The sequence below is a fragment of the Oratosquilla oratoria genome, chromosome 2 (assembly GCF_046742065.1).
Source record: "Oratosquilla oratoria isolate Oo_2021 chromosome 2, ASM4674206v1, whole genome shotgun sequence".
NCBI classification, from domain to species: domain Eukaryota; kingdom Metazoa; phylum Arthropoda; class Malacostraca; order Stomatopoda; family Squillidae; genus Oratosquilla; species Oratosquilla oratoria.
In genome coordinates, this window is record NC_134778.1 from 29,234,676 (window position 1) to 29,253,304 (window position 18,629).

Below are 18,629 nucleotides of genomic sequence, written 5' to 3' on the forward strand. Positions count from 1 at the left end.
CTCTTTCTAGACACATTTCCACCATCAACTCTCCACTACGATTTTTTCCTGGAACTCCACATTTCCCAACCACTCCATCAATTGGATCCTTTCCTACCCTAGCATTAAGGTCTCCCAGTACTATTACATTTACACTTCTCCCTAAACCCTCTATGCATTCATTTAAATCTATCCAAAAGGCCTCCCTTTGTTCTACACTCTTCTCACTGCCAGGCCCATATGCACTTACAAAAACCCACATCTCCTTTCCCAGTTTCACCTTCATCCACATTATCCTTGAGGAAACCTCCTTCCACTCCACTACACGTTTACCTATCTCTTCACTTACTAGTATAGCCACCCCTTCCCTCCCTCGCCCTCTCTTCACTCCTGATAACCTCCCACTTACACTCCCAAACTTACAATCGCCCTTCCCTTTCAGCTTAGTTTCACTCAAAGCTAACACATCCATCTTTCTTCTCACAAACATACTACCTATCTCTTCCCTTTTACTCTCATCTGTACCACATCCACGCACATTTAAAGACCCAAACCTAAGGGTGCTGGTCCGAGAACTTGCAGACCCTCTTATGCCTTTGCTTTTACTTTTAGGAATGTGCCCTGTGGGGCTACAAGGAGAAGGATGCCTAGTCCCAATCCCCGTCCCTTTCTTCTCGCCTCTTACGATCCAAGTGGGAATACTTGGTGGCAGTATTCTTTTCCCCCACCACAGAAAAAGAATACTCAGAGAAATGGTACAGGACAGCAACAAGGGGTTGGGGGACAGCATAACGGAGGGACAGTCATAGTATAAAAGTGTCATCATTTCTCTATGTTTTGGAAAGAAATTAAGAGAGGAAGAGGAGGCGAATCAAGTAGAGAAGAAAAGGTAAAAGGGGCAGATGGAGAGATGATAATGGAGGAGAAGGCAGTAAGGGGAAGATGGGCAGAATATTTTAGGGAGTTGCAAAATGTGAAGGAGGATAGGGAGGGAAAGATAGCTGCAGTGGGAAATGCTAAGAAAATGAGAGTGATGAGTGAGGAAAATGGAGGAGAAATAAGGAAGGATGAAGTGAAGGCAGCAGTTAAGATGATGAAAGCAGGTAAGGCATCTGGTCTGGATGGATGCCATGCAGAATGTCTTAAAAAAGGAGGTACAGTGATGGTGGACTGGTTGGTGAGGTTATTTAATGTTTGCTGGAGAGAAGGTAGAGTGCCGGAGGACTGGAGGAGTGCTTGTATAGTTTCACTTTACAAGGGAAAGGGGGACAAGTGTGAATGTAGTAGTTTCAGAGCGATTAGCTTGTTAAGTGTGGTTGGGAAGGCTTATGGGAGGATCTTGATTGAGAGGATTAGGAGAGGAACAGAGGGAGTGATTGGTGAGGAACAGTGTGGATTTAGGACAGGTAGAGGTTGTGTAGATCAGATTTTTGTGGTAAGACAGATATGTGAGAAAGCTATAGGAAAGGGGAAGGATGTTTTTTGGGCCTTTATGGATCTGGAAAAGGCTTAAGACAGGGTAGACAGAAAGGCAGTGTAGGAGGTTATGGAGATATATGGGATAGGAGGAAAGCTTCTGGAGTTTGTATGAGAGTAGTAGAGCTTGTGTCAGGATTAGAAATGGAGAGAGTGAGTGGTTTGAGGTAAAGGTGGGACTTTGTCAAGGATGCGTTATGTCACCCTGGCTGTTCAACTTATACATGGGGGTGGTGCGAGAGGTAGATGCAAGGGTAGTGGGTCGGGGATTGGAGATGGTTAAAGAAAATGGAGAAAAGTGGGAGGTGAGCCAGCTGTTGTTTGAGGACGACACTGCGCTTGTGGCAGGATCGGAGGAGGGATTGAGGAAGTTGGTGACAGAGTTTGGGAGAGTGTGTGATAGAAGAAAGCTGAAGATAAATGTGGGTAAAAGTAAGGTGATGAGATGTACAAGGGGTGAAAGTGGCAGTAGACTGGAAGTGAGCATTAAGGGAGAGCAACTGGAGGAAGTGGATAGTTTTAGATACTTGGATGCAAATGTGGCAGGGAAAGGTGGAGTAAAGGTGGAGGTAGAATGTAGATTGAGAGAAGCGAGTAAATGCCTTGGTGGATTAAAAAGTGTAATGAGGAATAGAAATTTGGGAATGGATGCTAAGAGAAGACTGTATGAAGGAGTGATTGTGCCAACAGCACTGTACGGAGCAGAAACATGGAACATAAGAGAGGAAGAGAGAAGGAGCTTGAATGTGTTTGAGATGAAGTGTCTGAGAAGTATGATAGGGGTTACTAGGCTGGATAGAGTGAGAAATGAGGAGGTGAGGAGGAGAACAGGGGTGGAAAAGGAGCTGGGAGATAGGGTTGATGAAAGAGTATTGGGATGGTTTGGACACATGGAAAGAATGAGTGAAGAAAGACTAGTAAAAGAGGTATGGAAGGCAGATGTGGAGGGAGTGAACATGAGGGGACATCCTAGGATGAGATGGATGGATAGGGTGAAGGGTGCTTTGGGGAAGAGGGGAATGTCTGTTGAGGAAGGACGGGAGAGGACAGAAGATAGGGGTGAATGGAGAATGGTTGTATATGGAAGATGTTGTGATGCATGAGGTGGAATGGATGGGGGGTGAGGTAGTGTGTGTGAGCAAAATTTTGACGCAGCCCGAAGGGATTTCTCCCCGTCCTCTCCTTTATATGGGGGGACGGAGAGGGGGGGGGTCGCTGATTTAATGAAGCGGCCTTGCTGTGAATGTGCTGTGTCTTGCGACACTGCTTCTGACCCAGGGCAGTGGGCAGGGTGCAGGGATGACCCGTCATCTAGGAGGTGCTAAGATGGGAGGGGGGGTGGGGGGGTGCAGAGCGTTTTCAGGGATGGAATGGGTGGGAATGATTTTATGCCTTTTCCTTTTTGGCTACCTCCCTAGTAAGGGGGAAAAAGCCTTGGTATATGTATGTATTTTAAAATCCTGAAATTCTGATAGACTTTCATCTATTTCCATATGATAGCCTACTTGCTTATCTACTTCACTAGTAAATGTGTCAAATTTCTTAACATCTACTTCATTTTCCTTTAAAAGATCTAAAATTTGTTCATCTTTAACTTTCATTTCACTTAATAACATCTAATTGTTTACTACAGAAACGAATGCTTCATGTCTTTTTATTGAGTGAATCCTTTAATTTATTAAGAATCAGAGTAACTTTTCTTTTAAGTATACCCCTTTCTCGTTTCAATTTAGCCAATGCAGTCTCAAATCCAGCTTCATCAAGGTTATCATTATCATTATCACTAGTCATGATTAGACTGTATTTATACAAAGTACAAAAAAATATTCAGGTTGTACTAGCCTATAAACAAATTAAAACAATTCGATTTCACTAAACATAGGCCATAATTCAAATAAACAAACTTCAACCTGGACACAAGGTTTCAACTAAGAACAAATAGGCCCTAGTATATACTAGGCGAACTTGACCAACTCATTTAATTGAACTCCTGAAGCTATTATATAAAACAACTTAATTTACTCACGAATATGTTAAGCCTTTTAATAATAATTGGCTAAGTAAATCAACAATTACTTTTTACTATAAACAAATAGTCCCACTTTCAGGCTCGAATACTGAATCAATTCACTGAGGTAAACTATTGGTTATGGCGAATTAGATTATGCCGAGTCTTGATGTTAATAGACCTCTCTTTAAATATGTTGGAAAAGGATCTGTTTTCCTCATCCAAACAAACAAAATCTTACTTTAGTTAGACTAATTTAAAATGAGAAAGTTCAATCTTACCTTCTTCTAGATATTTAGATGTAATTTATTGAAAAGGCGAAGACTTTTCGAGAGATTGGTTTTAACTCGTCCGAGTATGTAAGGGGGAAAAAGCCTTGGTATATGTATGTATGTATGTATGAGTATGTACTTACTCTCTTTCGCCTTATTGAGTCCATCCAACTGTTATTTTAAATTGTGATGTAATCCTTTTTTGTTTTTAAAGAGAGGTTTCTCTTTACAGTTGGGAGTAAATGTTCCTCCGAAATTGATTTACAGTAATTTTATATTTACTTTTAGTTGACACAAATTCTCAGCGTCTTAATTTCACAGAATCAGAGATTTGAAACCGAAGCTAGCAGCTAGCAGTAAGCAATAGCTATATTTTACTCGATCATTGTTTACTTTTTCACCGACCAGAATTTTCGGTATTTATTTCAAATATTTAAATTTTTCAATAGACTACAAATTACACAATGTAACACATGTTTTGTTTATTTGTATTTTTTCATGTTTATATATGTATTTCGTGTCACTGAATCCAAATATCACATTAGTTTTGACGTAACATCGATATTTCTTTATCTATTCTTAATTTTATATTTTATTGTTATATACGCAACCTTTCTCTACAGTAGTTAATTGATTCAATCTACTTTAGCATTCTAAGGATAATTATACAACATCTAGTATTTTTTTCATAATATGAAGTGTATTTAAGAGCTACAATATTAGTAAGAACAAAATACACAACACAACTTTGCACTGCAAGTGTTTTGATGACTCTTCTCATGATTAGAAGTGCTTTGACGATCGAGATTTTCTAGAATGCATGCTTTCGTCTTTTCTGACTAGTGACCATATGTAATCTCCCATCATAGCAGTATTCCATCGTCTTTGATATCTTCTTTTCATAGTTGCGATATCCTGATGAAATCTCTCGCCATGCTCCACACTGACAGCCCCCAATTTTTCGGGGAAGAAATCTAGGTGAGAATGCAAGAAATGTATCTTCAAGGACATACGACAACCAAGTTTCCTGAAGTTCTCAATAAGCTTTGCCACTATTTGTTTATAATTAGGGTCCTTGTGATTTCCTAGGAATCCACGAACTACATCACGAAATGAACACCAAGCTTCTCTTTCAACTTTCGTCATCGCTCTTTCCAGTTTCTCCGACTTCAACATTTTGTTTACCTGGGGTCCAACAAATATACCACCCTTGAGCTTAGCCTCAGATAGCTTGGGAAACATGAGACAAATTTCTTGGAAAGTTTCGCCTCCAAAATCCAAAGCCTTCACAAACTGTTTAATTAACCCTAGCTTGATATGAAGTGGGGGTAATAAAACTTTTTTCGAATCTACTAGAGGCTGTCTGAGAACATTTAACATTCCTGGCTGCAGTTCAACTCTTGGGGGCCAATGAACTTTATTATAATGATCATCATCAGCCCTGCTGTCCCATAAACAAAGAAAACAGGAATACTTTGTGTATCCCCCTTGTAAGCCAAGCAAAAAGGCTAGCATCTTGAAATCACCACAAACATCCCATTTGAATTCGGCATAATTTATTTTTTCAAGAAGCTGTTTGACATTATGATAGTTTTCTTTCTTCTGTACTGAGTGTGCAAGAGGCAAAGATGGGTTTTTATTTCCATTGTGGAGCAATACTGCTTTGAGACTTCGTGTTGAGCTATCTATGAACAGTCGCCATTCTGCAGGATCATGTTCGAGTCCAAGGGCTGTAAACAAACCAGTAACATCCTTACAATAACACATATCATCACTAAAGTCATAGTAAATTTTAAATTCTTCATGTCATTTCCGGTACACAGATGTCCTGCAGTCTTCTCTTAGTAGATTCCATTCTTTCATCCTTGATGTAAGAAGCTCAGCTCCTGACTTAGTAAGACCTAAGTCTCTGATTAAGTCATCTAGCTCACTCTGACTTGGAAAGTGAGGCTCCGAAGTCGTTCTTGGTGCGAAATCTTCGTCTCCCATTTCATGGCTGCTGCTACCTGCTGACCCTTCAGATGAAATTTCCATTGCATCTTCCATCTGGAAAGAAAGAAATAACTAAATATAGCAACTTCAACAAAGACGAATAGCATTAGTATTCCATATATCTTTAGGAAAGTGAATGTATATTAAGTACTTAATATTGAAGTTAATTAAAAGTAAAGAGAGTATGATAAAAATAAACTTGCATTTTCTGGTGGTTGTGGTACTGGTAAGCTATCATCATGTGGGACAGGTGCTCTAGATGATGGTATGTCTGGATACTGCAGAGCTTGTCTTCCTTTCACTTTCCTGTACTTCGTCACATCAATCATACAAAAGTAGTAGTTGTCATGATGGTTCTTCGGCTCTCTCCATATTCTAGGAATGGCAAAAGGCATTGCCCTTCCTGTACCTCTCAGCCATCCTTCTAGAGTAGATCGGCAGCTTCCACATATCACATGAGGTGCCCATGGCTTGTCCTGGTCACCCATGGGCATTCCGAAATAGAGTCTGTACGCTATCCACACTTTAGCACCTCTCACGATCTTATGTAGTACTTGTTTTTTCCCAATATGATAACCACACACATAGCAAAATGTATCAGGAGAATTTTCACATCCTCTAGTAGCCATCTTAACAGGTAAATAGTTCAGTCATTGATCTGAAAGAGAAAATTAGATAAACATTTAGTAGCAGACCACATAACAATTCCAAAATATACATGGTAACATTTTACTTGATTTACTTACTTGGTTTACTTGGTGTTGTTCTGAGGTTGATCCCTCACAGTCACGGTGATCCGCCGCTGAATCCGGTTCTGGCGTCCCTAGCTAGTAGGTCTACTTGATCCGGGATGGAATTTGAGGCTGCCCGACAGTTCACTGTATAGCCTGGTACCGGTGGTTTATCAGGTAAGGACGATAAGTATCTGTCCAGTCCAGCCTTGAATGTGTCCACCGTGCAGCCTGTTATGTCTCTTATTTGTTTAGGGAGAGCATTAAAGATCCTCGGCCCTTCGTGCCCCAGGCTGGCAGCAAGTAAAGTCTTGATTCTCTCTGGGGCTTTGGTTGGAAGGGTTCTTCTTTTGCACTTTCGCCCTGTTCGTTTGTTGTGTAGTGAGTGCAGTGTAGAGGAGTTTGTGGGGTCTGGTGTATGTTTTTCTAGGATCTTCCACAGGTAGATTGCTCTGTACCGGTCTCTCCTTCTTTGTTGGGAGAATAGATTGAGTTCCTTGAGGCGGTCCCAGTAATTCAGTTCCCTCATCCCCTGTATCTGACGGGTGAAGCTTCTTTGAACTGCTTCTAGTCTCTGGATTTCCCCTTTTTTATGGGGCGACCACAATTGACTGCAGTAGTCTAGTGTGGGTTGGACCAGGGCCTTCCATAGGGTTAGCATAACCTGTGGTTCCCTTGATGAGAAGGTACGGAGTACCCAGCTTGCCATTCCCTTGGCTTTCTTTATTGTTACATCAATATGATGATGAAAGCTGGCATCCTCGCTGAGGTGGACTCCCAGGCATTTTACATGCATCTTTGGGGGGATGACTAAGTCCCCCTCGGTGTGCAGATCAGTTTCCTGCTTGATGTCTTGGTATGGGCCACACCTCAGCATTTCAAATTTTCCTTCATTGAACTGCATATTGTTTTCTGCAGCCCAGGTGTACACCTTGTTGAGGTCCTCCTGTAGGTGGAATACATCCTCTTGACTGGTCACTGTGTGGCTGATGTTTGTATCATCAGCGAAAGAGGTGAGAACTGAGGAGCCTATGTATTCGTCGATGTCACATAGGTGGATGAGGAACAGGAGTGGACCTAGAACTGAACCTTGAGGCACTCCGCTACTTACTGTGGCTTCTATAGATTTGTGGCCATCCACTGCCACTGTCTGTGTTCTCTCGGTGAGGAAACTGGATAACCAGATTCCCAGTTTGCCTCCAATTCCTAAGGATCTGATTTTGTGGAGGAGAATACCGTGATCTACCTTATCAAATGCCTTGGCGAAGTCTAGGAACACCACATCTACATTTTTTCCTTCCGCCAGGTTGTGTAGGAGCCAGTCGTAATGATCCAGTAACTTTGATAGACAGGAGCGTCCTTTTCTGAATCCATGTTGGGTTTCGTTTAGGAAGTTGTTGTCTTCCATATATTTGGTGACTTTATCCCGCACACATTTCTCAAACACTTTAGTGATATGGGATGTAAGTGCCACCGGTCTGTAGTTTTGTGGGAGGCTCCTGTCCCCTCCTTTGTAGATGGGGCTTATGGTGGCTTTTTTGAGGAGTGCTGGGACCACTCCTTTGTCTAGAGAGGATCTCCATATCAAACTTATGGGTTGGGCAAGGGTTTCTTTGCATTTTAGGAGCATGATGGCTGGTACTCCGTCTGGTCCAGCGGCCGAGTTTGATTTGAGCTCTTTTATGCTGTTCTTTATGTCATTCTTTGTGAACAGTATGTCGGTGAGCTGTGGTGACTGGGGGTTTTTTGTTTCAAAGAATGTCGCTGGGTTGTTGACAACTTTGGACGCTCTTGGTGTACTGAATACATTGTTGTATTGTTGCCTCAACACTTCACATGTTTCATCTGGATCTTTTGTTAGTTTTCCCTTGTCCGTTTTTAGGGGGCCAATCTGGGTTTTTGTTTTTGTGTACCTCTTACAATAGCTGTAGAAGTATTTCGGGTTTTGTTTGATGTTCGTTATCGCCCGATTTTCCTCGTTTCTTCTTTGTTCTTCATGAGATAATCTTATTTGTTTTTCAACTTCAGCTATTTTGGTTCTGATTCTGCACTCTTTTTCCTCTCTTTTACTTTTATTCAATTGTTTAGTTAAGGACTTTCTTTTCCTCATCAGGATCCTTCTGTCTCTCGGTATGATGTTTTGTTTTGGCCTTCTGTTTAGTTTTAGTGGGATGTGATTATTGCAGATTTCTAGTAAGGTTTTTATTAGGGCCTGGAATGCGTCATCAGGACTGCCCCCTTCCATGATCTGGTTCCAGTTTACTTTGCCAAGGCTAGCATTTACCTCCTCCCACTTTATGGAGTCGCTGTGGAAGTTGAAGTGTCCAAGATGAGTATACTCTGATGGGGTTGGTTTACTTTGTACTTGCCCTGTCTTCATGTAAGTGGTGTTCAACGTGATGAGGTTGTGATCACTGAGCGTTGTTTCTTCTACATGGTAGTTGCTGAGAATGTCCTGGTTATTGGTGAAGAAGAGGTCAAGGATATTATTTATCCTTGTTGGCTTGGTTATCATCTGTGTGAGGAATGCCCTGTCGGCTAGGTCCAGCAGGAGTTTGGCTTGGGTTTGGTCCTCTGTTGTTCCTCCTGCTATGGTACCTTCTGGCCATTGTATAAATGGTAGATTAAAATCCCCACACAGTATGATGTCAGGCATTGGTGTTTGTAGACTATCTAGTAATAGGTCTATTTTATCTATCCCGTTTCTGAATTTTTCAGTGTCACATTGGGGTGGGCGATAGCAATTAATGATAATGAGGTTCAGTGTGTTTATATGTAGAGCTAAGAGCTCAATTTGACTGTCTGTGTGTGTTAGGAGAATCTTTGTGTCTGAGGTGTGGGTATTCCTTATATATATAATAACACCTCCATGTGTTCTCCCTTCTCTATCTACTCTGTATGGGGTATATTGCCCCATTTCTATTTCTGCATCATTCACTTCTTTCTTCAGATGCGTTTCAGTCAGGGCAACAAATAGGGGGTCCTCTAGCACCATTAGTTCTTTGATGAAGGGAACTTTACTTTGATTAGTTTTAGGGTAGAGGCCTTGTATGTTACCCATGATGATGTTTTCTAGTGTGCAATTGTTTGTGCCGCTGTGAGCCAGGGAAATTGTTGGTTGGCTAGTACTGCTGTCTGTGGGGGGGACAGTGGTATGTACCCTGTTGGCTTCTTCTCTTCCCTGTAGTTGGTCCAGAGTGTTCCCTGTGCTTGTATGGTCTTGTTTAGCAGATCTAGGGCTGTGTTCAGGCCGTTTACCAAGCCTAAAAAATCCACTTGGGCACTTTGTGTCATTTCAGGCCCTCGAATATAGCTTAAGGGTGTCGGGTCTGGTCCATAGGGTTTGAGATGTGTTTGCATCTGAGATTCTGTTCCCCTGTGTGTGTTGGTGTTGGTATGTGAGTTCCTCTCTTTGATGTTGTCTGTGTTGTCCGGTTTCCGGCTTGTGCCCCTAATATGCAGGTATTTACATTCTCTGGTCAAGCATTTTTTGTTTCTTAGGGAGTTTCTGCACATAGTTGGGTGGAATAGGGTACAGTTTTTGCCCAGTTTGCATCCCTTTTGGTCCTTTATCCCATGGGTCAAGAGTTTGGGGCATGGTTTTGGGTGTCCGTGGGAACAGTCTTTGCCTGTTATTCCATAGTTACAAACTCCACGTTTATAGTAACGACATATCAAGGTTACTTGCTTGTTTCCTGAGTTTGGGTCTTTTGTCGATGTACCAGGAGAGTCCCTGTTCTCCCTCTTGTAGTCTGTAGTCTGTGTAGTGATTGTGTTTGTATTTGTTTCGATCTGACCATGTCCTGGAACTTTGGGCTTTGCTCCAATATTGTTATGGCTAATCTGTTTTGGGATTGCTCCATTTTGGTTGAGCTTTTGTGTTAAGGTGTTAATTGTGGTATTTTCTTCTGATTGTGTACTAGGTGTGCTAGCCTCAGGGACAGGAAGGAGTTTGTCTGCCTGTGCAAGTTCATTTTCTGATGTAGGCGAACTTACAGTCTTTGTGTCCTTCTCTGTTCTCTGTGACTGCCATTCCACAGCTTCCTGTGCCATTTGTGGGGTGTGGTGACTAATGGATTTAGTTTTTGGGGATCTTGGGGTTTTTGATTGTCTATTTACAGCTTCCCTGGCTTGTTTCTCCTCCATTGTTGTCGCTTCGTCCCCTTCGTATTTAGAGATATAGCATCTCTCACACGAAAATACCCTATTTGTTTTTATAAACCACATGATTTGATACAATGGAAGGCTAGTGCATAGATAGTGAATCCAGCTTCCACAATTATTGCATCTCATGGTGTAATTAATTTCATCATCTCCGCCACATGTGGCGCAAGCATCCTTTTGTGTTTGTTTTGGTGTGACGTCGATGGCGGCCATTTTGGTGATACTTGATGGTTCAGTTTTTTTTTTTCGTCTTAATGTTGTTAGACCAAAAAAATATCACGTTTCACTCTTTTTCAATCACTTCACTGACACTTTATCAATCTAATTTTAGTGATCAACGATTGATGTATATCAATTTGAAGCTAATTATATGTACAGTATTTCTATAACGGTCGATGATACAGAAAAAATAATTGCATATTTGAAATCAGCAGGAAAAATGGATTAATAAACTCTAAAAAAAATACAATAAACAAAATTTTTGGAAAAAAAATGTTACGTTGTGTTATCAGTAGCAATTGATCATTAAAATGATTAATTATTCAGATTTTATCCAATAATTTAAATACACACAATTTATTACTTTAATGAAATTAAACCTCCAGAGTTCAATAAATGAGTTCAATATGACATCACCTTTTACGTAATTTCTAATAATCTATCCAAAAAACCTCCCTTTCCTCTACACTTTTCTCACTACCAGGCCCATATGCACTTGCAGAAGCCCACATCTCCCTTCCCAGTTTCACCTTCATCCACATTGACCTTGAAAAAACCTCCTTCCACTCCACCACATGCTTACCTATCTCTTCTCTTACTAGTATAGAATCCCCTTCTCTCCCTCATCCTCTCTTCACTCCTGACACCCTCCCAACTACACTCCCAAACTCAAACTCGCCCCTCCCTTTCAACTTAGTTTTACTCAATGCCAAGACCTCCATCTTTCTTCTCATAAACATACTGCTTATCTCTTCCCTTTAACTCTCATCTGTACCACACCCACACACATTACAAGACCCAAACCTTAGGTTTTTTTTTTTTTTTTTTTTTTTTTTTTTTTTTTTAGGAATGTCCCCTGTGGGGCTAGAGAGTAGGATTCCTAGTCCTATCCCTTATACCCATCCTGTTTTTATTGACTTTTAAGACTCAAGTGGAAACACTCGGTGGCAAATTAATAAATAGATTGTTAATGTCAACAGACCTATATCTCTCTTTCCATAATTTCCTTTTCAGGTCCAGAGAGTTGGTTCACCTTCAGTTCTTCATTCTACAGCTTTAGACTTGTCCCCAGCGCCCACTTTGGCCACAACAATACCTGCACTTCCCACAGGAACAGCCAACCCAAACACATCCCATGTCACCACCCTTAACACAAACACTCACCAACAGCAGCATAACCATTCAGGACAACATGCTGTAGGTTCCATCTCAAATATTCATCCAGGACTTCACCATCAACTTCAGCAGCACCAACATCAGCCATATCACTCACAGCCACATCAGCATCATCATTCACAACAGCAGCAGCATCATTCACATCATCAGCAACATTCACATCAACAGCAAGAGCAGCATGCACAACACCAGCAGCAGCATTCACAGCAACAGCAACATCAGTCACAACAACAACAACAACAACAACAACAACAACAACAACAACAACAACAACAACAACAACAACAACAACAACAACAACAACAACAACAACAACAACAACAACAACAGTCACAGCAGCATCATTTGCAGCAACATCATTCCCAACATCAACATCACCATCAACACAAATCACAACAACAGCAACATCATTCACAGCAGCAACATCTTTCACAACAAAGTCATCATCAACATCAACATCATTTACTTAGTACTCATTCTCTTCATGGGATTGAGAACCTTTCTTCAACCATAACTACCACCACACCTCCACTTTCTCCTCACTCCAAGATGCAACAAGGCATTGAGTTGAAGATGGATTGCCGACAGGATTGTGCAGATGTTCCTGGTGCTGAATATCTAAAGTTTCCTGACGAGGTAAATATAGCATTTATGGTATTGTGTTGTTTTTGAGTCTAGAAATGTTCCTTTTTCTTAAGTATTGCATCACTTGATATTTTGAAGAACATTAGCATTGTGATGTGTCTGTTCACCTTAACCCCTTCCATTTGATGATGCCTATGTAGGCGTCATGAGGCGAGAGTGGGTATATGAGGATGCTGGTGCTGGTATCTTGATTATATTTATTTTGTAGTTGTAGCTGAGTAACCCCATATTCTGTGAACTGGCCTAATCATATTTTCTGTGGTTGCTGATATTCAGAGTGAAAGAGAATGAGTAATACAGCTGTAACTTTATATTTTATAATGTGAGTACATCAGGCAGCTGATGCTGTCCTTAAGAATTTGACTCGTATTGAAGAAGTTAAAGAAAATTTATTACATACATATACCAAAGTTTTTTTTTCCCCTCTTAAGGGAGGTAGCCAAAAAACAAAGGCATAAAAACCACTCCCACCCATTCCATCCCTATCATACTCCACTCCCCTCCACCCTCTTCCCTTCCTTTCATCTTGGCACCTCCTGGATCCTCCTGACCCAAGGCATCTTGCCCACTGCCTTGGGTCAGAAGTAGTGTCACAAGACACAGCACATCCACAGCAAGGCTGCTTCATTAAATTGGCAACCCCTCCTCTCCATCCCCTCATGCAGAAAAGGAGAAGACAGGGAGAAATCCCTTCAGGCTGCATCAAATTATTTCTCACAAATACTCCCTCACCCCCTATCCCCCACCCATTACACCTCATGCATCACAGCATCATCCATATACAACTATTCTTAATTCACCCCTGTCTTCTGTCTTCTCCCATCCTTCCTCAACAGACATTCCCCTTTTTCCCAAAGCCCCTTTTACCTCATCCATCCATCTCATCCTAGGTCAACCCCTCATGTTCACTCCTTCCACCTCTGCCTTCCACACCTCTTTTACCAGTCTTTCTTCACTCATTCTTTCCATGTGTCGAAACCATCCCAATACTCTTTCATCAACCCTATCTCCCAACTTCCTTACCACCCCCGTTCTCCTCACCTCCTCATTTCTCACTCTATCCAGCCTAGTAACCCTTATCATACTTCTCAGACACTTCATCTCAAACACATTCAAACTCCTCCTCTCTTCCTCTCTTATGTTCCATGTTTCTGCCCCCATACAGTGCTGTCAGCACAATCACTCCATACAATCTCCTCTTAGCATCCATTCCCAAATGTCTATTTCTCATTACACTTTTTAATCCACCAAGGCATAAACTTACTTCTCTCAGTCTACATTCTACCTCCACTCCTCTCTTTCTCGCCACATTCACACCCAAGTACCAAAAACTATCCACTTCCTCCTATCTCTCCCTTAATACTCACTTCCAGTCTGCTGCCACTTTCTCCCCTTGTACATCTCATCACCTTACTTTTACCCACATTTATCTTCAACTTTCTTCTTTTGCACACCCTCCCAAACTCTGCCACTAACTTCCTCAATCCCTCCTCTGATCCTGCTACAAGCACAGTGTTGTCCACAAAGAACATCTGGCTTATCTCCCACTTTTCTCTATTTTCTTTAACCATCTCCAATCCCTGACCCACTACTCTTGCATTACCTCTTGCACCACCCCATCCATGTACAAATTGAACAGCCAGGGCAACATAACACATCCCTTATGAAGTTCCACCTTTACCTCAAATCACTTACTCTCTCCATTTCAATCCTAACACATACTCTACTACTCTTGTAAAAACTCTTGACATCTAAAAGCTTTCCTCCTATCCCGTATATCTGCAATACCTCCCACAGTGCCTTTCTGTCTACCCTGCCATAAGCCTTTTTCAAATCCATAAAAGCTCAAAAAACATCCTTACCTTTTTCTATAGCTTTCTCATATATCTGTTGTACCACAAAAATCTGATCTACACAACCCCTACCTGTCCTAAACCCACACTGTTCCTTACCAATTACTCCCTCTGTTCCTCTCCTAATCCTCTTAATCAAAACCCTCCCATAAGCCTTCCCAACTACACTTGACAAGGTGATCCCTCTGAAACTACTACACTCACACTTGACCCCTTTTCCCTTGTAAAGTGGAGCTATAGAGGCACTCCTCCAGTCCTCCAGCACTCTACCCTCCCTTAAACATACATTAAATAACCTCACCAACCAGTCCACCATCACTGTACCTTCTTTTTTCAGACATTCTGCATTACATCCATCCAACCCAGGTGCTTTACCTGCTCTCATGATCTTAACAACTGCCTTCACTTCATCTTTCCATATTTCTCCTCTATTCTCCTCACTCATCACTCTCATTTTCTTAGTGCTTCCCACAACAACTACCTTTCCCTCACTATCCTCCTTCACATTTAGCAACTCCCTAAAATACTCTGCCCATCTTCCTCTTACTGCCTTCTCTTCCATTATCATCTCTCCATCTGCATCTTTTACCTTTTCTTCTCTACTTGATTCGCCTCCTCTTCCTCTCTTAATTTCTTTCCAAAACATCTTTTTATTACTTTCAAAAGTTTTCTGTCATACTCTTACCGCATTTTACATCTGCTCTCCTCTTTGCCTCCTTTATCTTATGTTTTACTTCTCTTTTCTTTGTACCTCTCATATGATTTCCATGTCCTATTTTGTAACCAATCTGTGAAAGCTCGCTTCTGCTCTTCTACATCCTTCTTTGCTTCCTCATCCCACCACTCACTACCCTTCCTGTCCTCCTTGTTCCACACACCATCTTTGCACACCATTCCTCCACTTCTAGTTCTACTCTATCCTTCACTCCATCCCACTCCTCTCTCAGCTTTCTCTTATACTCCTTCTATTCTTTCTCATTTAAGCAGTTCACTCTAAGCACCTCCCAACCTTTTGTCCTTTTTCTCTTTCTCCATCTATCCTCCACTCTCAACTTACCTTCCACCAGAAGATGATCTGATATTTGCCCACTCTCTCCCCTGAGAACATGTAATCCTTAACTCTTCCTACTATACTCCTATTTACCACTACATAGTTCATTAATGCTCTGTCTACCACACTTCCATCCACCACCCTCTTCCATGTGTACTTATGCTTGACTTTCTTTCTAAACACTGTATTTGCTATCTTCAACTCTCTAGACACATCTCCACCATCATCTCTCCACTATGGTTCTTTCCTGGAACTCCACACTTCCCAACCACCCTGTCTATTGGTTCATTTCCTATCCAAGCATTAAGGTTTCCCAATACCACTACATTGATGTTTCTCCCTAATCCCTCTATGCACTCATTTGAATCCATCCAAAAAGCCTCCTTTTCTTCTACACTCTTCTCACTACCAGGCCCATATGCACTTACAAAAACCCACATCTCCCTTCCCAGTTTCACCTTCATCCACATTAACTTTGTAGAAACCTCCTTCCACTCCACCACATGTTTACCTATCTTTTCACTTACTAGTATAGCCACCCCTTCTCTCCCTCGTTCTCTCTTCACTCCTGAGAACCTCCCAACTACACTCCCAAACTCACATTCTCCCCTCCCTCTCAACTTAGTTTCACTCAGTACCTACACATCCATCTTTCTTCTCACAAACATACTGCCCATCTTTTCCCTTTTACTCTCATCTGTATCACATCCACACACATTAAAAGACCCAAACCTTAGGATACTGGTTGGAAAACTTGTAGACCCTCTTATGCCTTTAATTTTTTCAGGAATGTCCCCTTTGGGGCTACAGGGAGAAGGATTCCTTGTCCTAATCCCTGTCCCATTTTTGTCGCCTCTTATGATTCAAGTGGGAAGACTAGGTGGCAGTATTCTTTTCCCTCACCACAGGGGGAACAAAGAACAAAGAACAAAAAAAAGTCCTTGGACAGTAGATTAGAAACTTTGGCAGAAAGCATATATTAACTTCTTAGAGTTGAATGCTGTTCCCTATAAAGCAAATAGGGATATGCATGTAAGGGATTTATTATCATAATTTTCACAAACATCCCACTGATCCCAGTTGCTAGTTTTCAAATTTTCATCCTTGAAAAAGTGCAGGAAAAATGGCCAAAGCTGATAGAGAAATCTTGGGCCTGGTCCAGAGACTGAGTACCAGCCTTATGGGATTTAACCCCCAGATAAAGATACATCTTTTTGGAAATGGGGCAGTATAGGATTTGGTGCTTTATGTCTTCTGTGTGGTGATTGTGTCTAAGGGCAATTTGAGTCTGTGGCCAGGCCTATTCTATGTTGGTACTGTTTCAGTGTGGGATGGTGACCTGAATACAATTATGCAAGTATGATTACACTGGGTAACAGCCAAAAAATCGTCAGGGGTTTCTCAGCTGATTTAGACTAATTTTGGTGTTCTGAGTCCGAATATCACATTGGTTTTGCTCAATCAGGTCAACTTTTTGAGATACAGCCATAGGCCTACCTGACGAGCTATACATATGATAATTTGAAGGGTTTTGAGTTCAATCCTATTTTTCTTGAAGAATATAGCGAATTATTCATATATAAATGGTTGCTTCTGGTGTGTTTCTGTTTGAAATTGACTAATTGACTTATTTCTTTCTTTTCAGGGTATTGATATGGCTTCGGCGCGACGGTCATGCAGGAATAATCCTGACATTTTCTGCTACATTTGCGGAGAATACACGCTGTCAATGCACAGGAAGAGCATCACAAGCTTTGTGAAGCGCGCATACCAGGCTTACTTTCAAGTCAAGCTGGGTGACCAAGATAAGTCCTGGGCACCGCACACGGTGTGCATGACGTGCGTGGTTTGGAGGGAGCCGTCTGACCATGAATCGGATTGTTACTTCTGCGCCATCAATACTACTGGCATCAACCGGAAGAATCGGAGCAGCCTCCAGTACCCCGACCTTCCATCTGCCCGCCGTCCAGTTGCTCACTGCGAAGAACTTCCTGTACCAGCGTGCAGAGAGCTTCCTGACAGCGACAACGAGGCCACCACTGCATATGAGGGAGGAGATACAGAAGAAGAGTATGAAACACAAGATGGTCCGCAGCCCTTTTCACAATGTGAGCTTAATGATCTGGTTCGGGATCTCAGCTTGTCGAAGACTTCCGCCGAGCTGTTGGCCTCCAGACTCAAAGAGAAAAATCTACTCGGCGAGGACGCGCGTATCACGTTCTTTCGTAGAAGGCATCAGGACTACATGGGCTACTTCTGCCAGGAGGATGACCTTGTGTACTGCCGAGATGTCGCCGGTCTTCTTGTTAAACTCGGCGCTCCTCAATATGATCCGAGAGATTGGCGACTCTTCATAGACAGTAGCAAGCGCTCTTTGAAGAGTGTGCTCATCCACAACGGGAACGAGTTCGCCTCAATTCCTCTTGCACACTCCACAACTCTCAAAGAGAAATATGAAGCAGTCAAGTACGTGCTCGACAAAATCCAATATGAGCAGCACCAATGGCTCATCTGCGTCGACCTTAAGATGGTGAACTTTCTACTTGGTCAGCAGTCCGGGTACACAAAGTACCCATGCTTTATATGTAAGTGGGACAGTCGAGACAGAGCCCAGCACTATGTGAAGAAAGAGTGGCCGGCGCGAGAGCAGTTAGTACCTGGGGCGAGCAACATCATAAACGAACCTCTTGTTGACTGGGAAAAGATTTTGTTCCCACCGCTTCACATCAAGCTTGGGTTAATGAAACAGTTCACGCGCGCTCTGGACAAGGATGGGAGGTGCTTCAACTACCTGTGGCGAGCCTTCCCTGGAGTGACCATTGAGAAGCTGAAGGCCGGCATTTTCGATGGCCCACAGATACGGCAGCTCATCAAGGACACAGAGTTCGAAAACTCCATGAACACGCTAGAGTGCGCCGCCTGGAGGTCGTTTGTGCAGGTGGTGAACAACTTCCTGGGGAACAAGAAGGCAGCAAACCACGCCACACTCATCAACAGCATGATAAAGAACTTCCAAAACCTCGGGTGTTTGATGAGTATAAAGATGCATTTCCTGTTCTCACA

General features: G+C 42.1%; 1 protein-coding gene across 1 annotated transcript in view; it reads left to right on the forward strand.

The window, feature by feature from the left end:
- Positions 1-18,629, forward strand: part of LOC143037971 (uncharacterized) — a 53,065-nt gene that overhangs the window by 20,683 nt on the left and 13,753 nt on the right. The window contains exon 5 of the mRNA XM_076206726.1: positions 11,856-12,653. Coding sequence (XP_076062841.1) covers positions 11,856-12,653 — 798 coding nt within the window. The remainder of the gene's footprint in view (positions 1-11,855; positions 12,654-18,629) is intronic.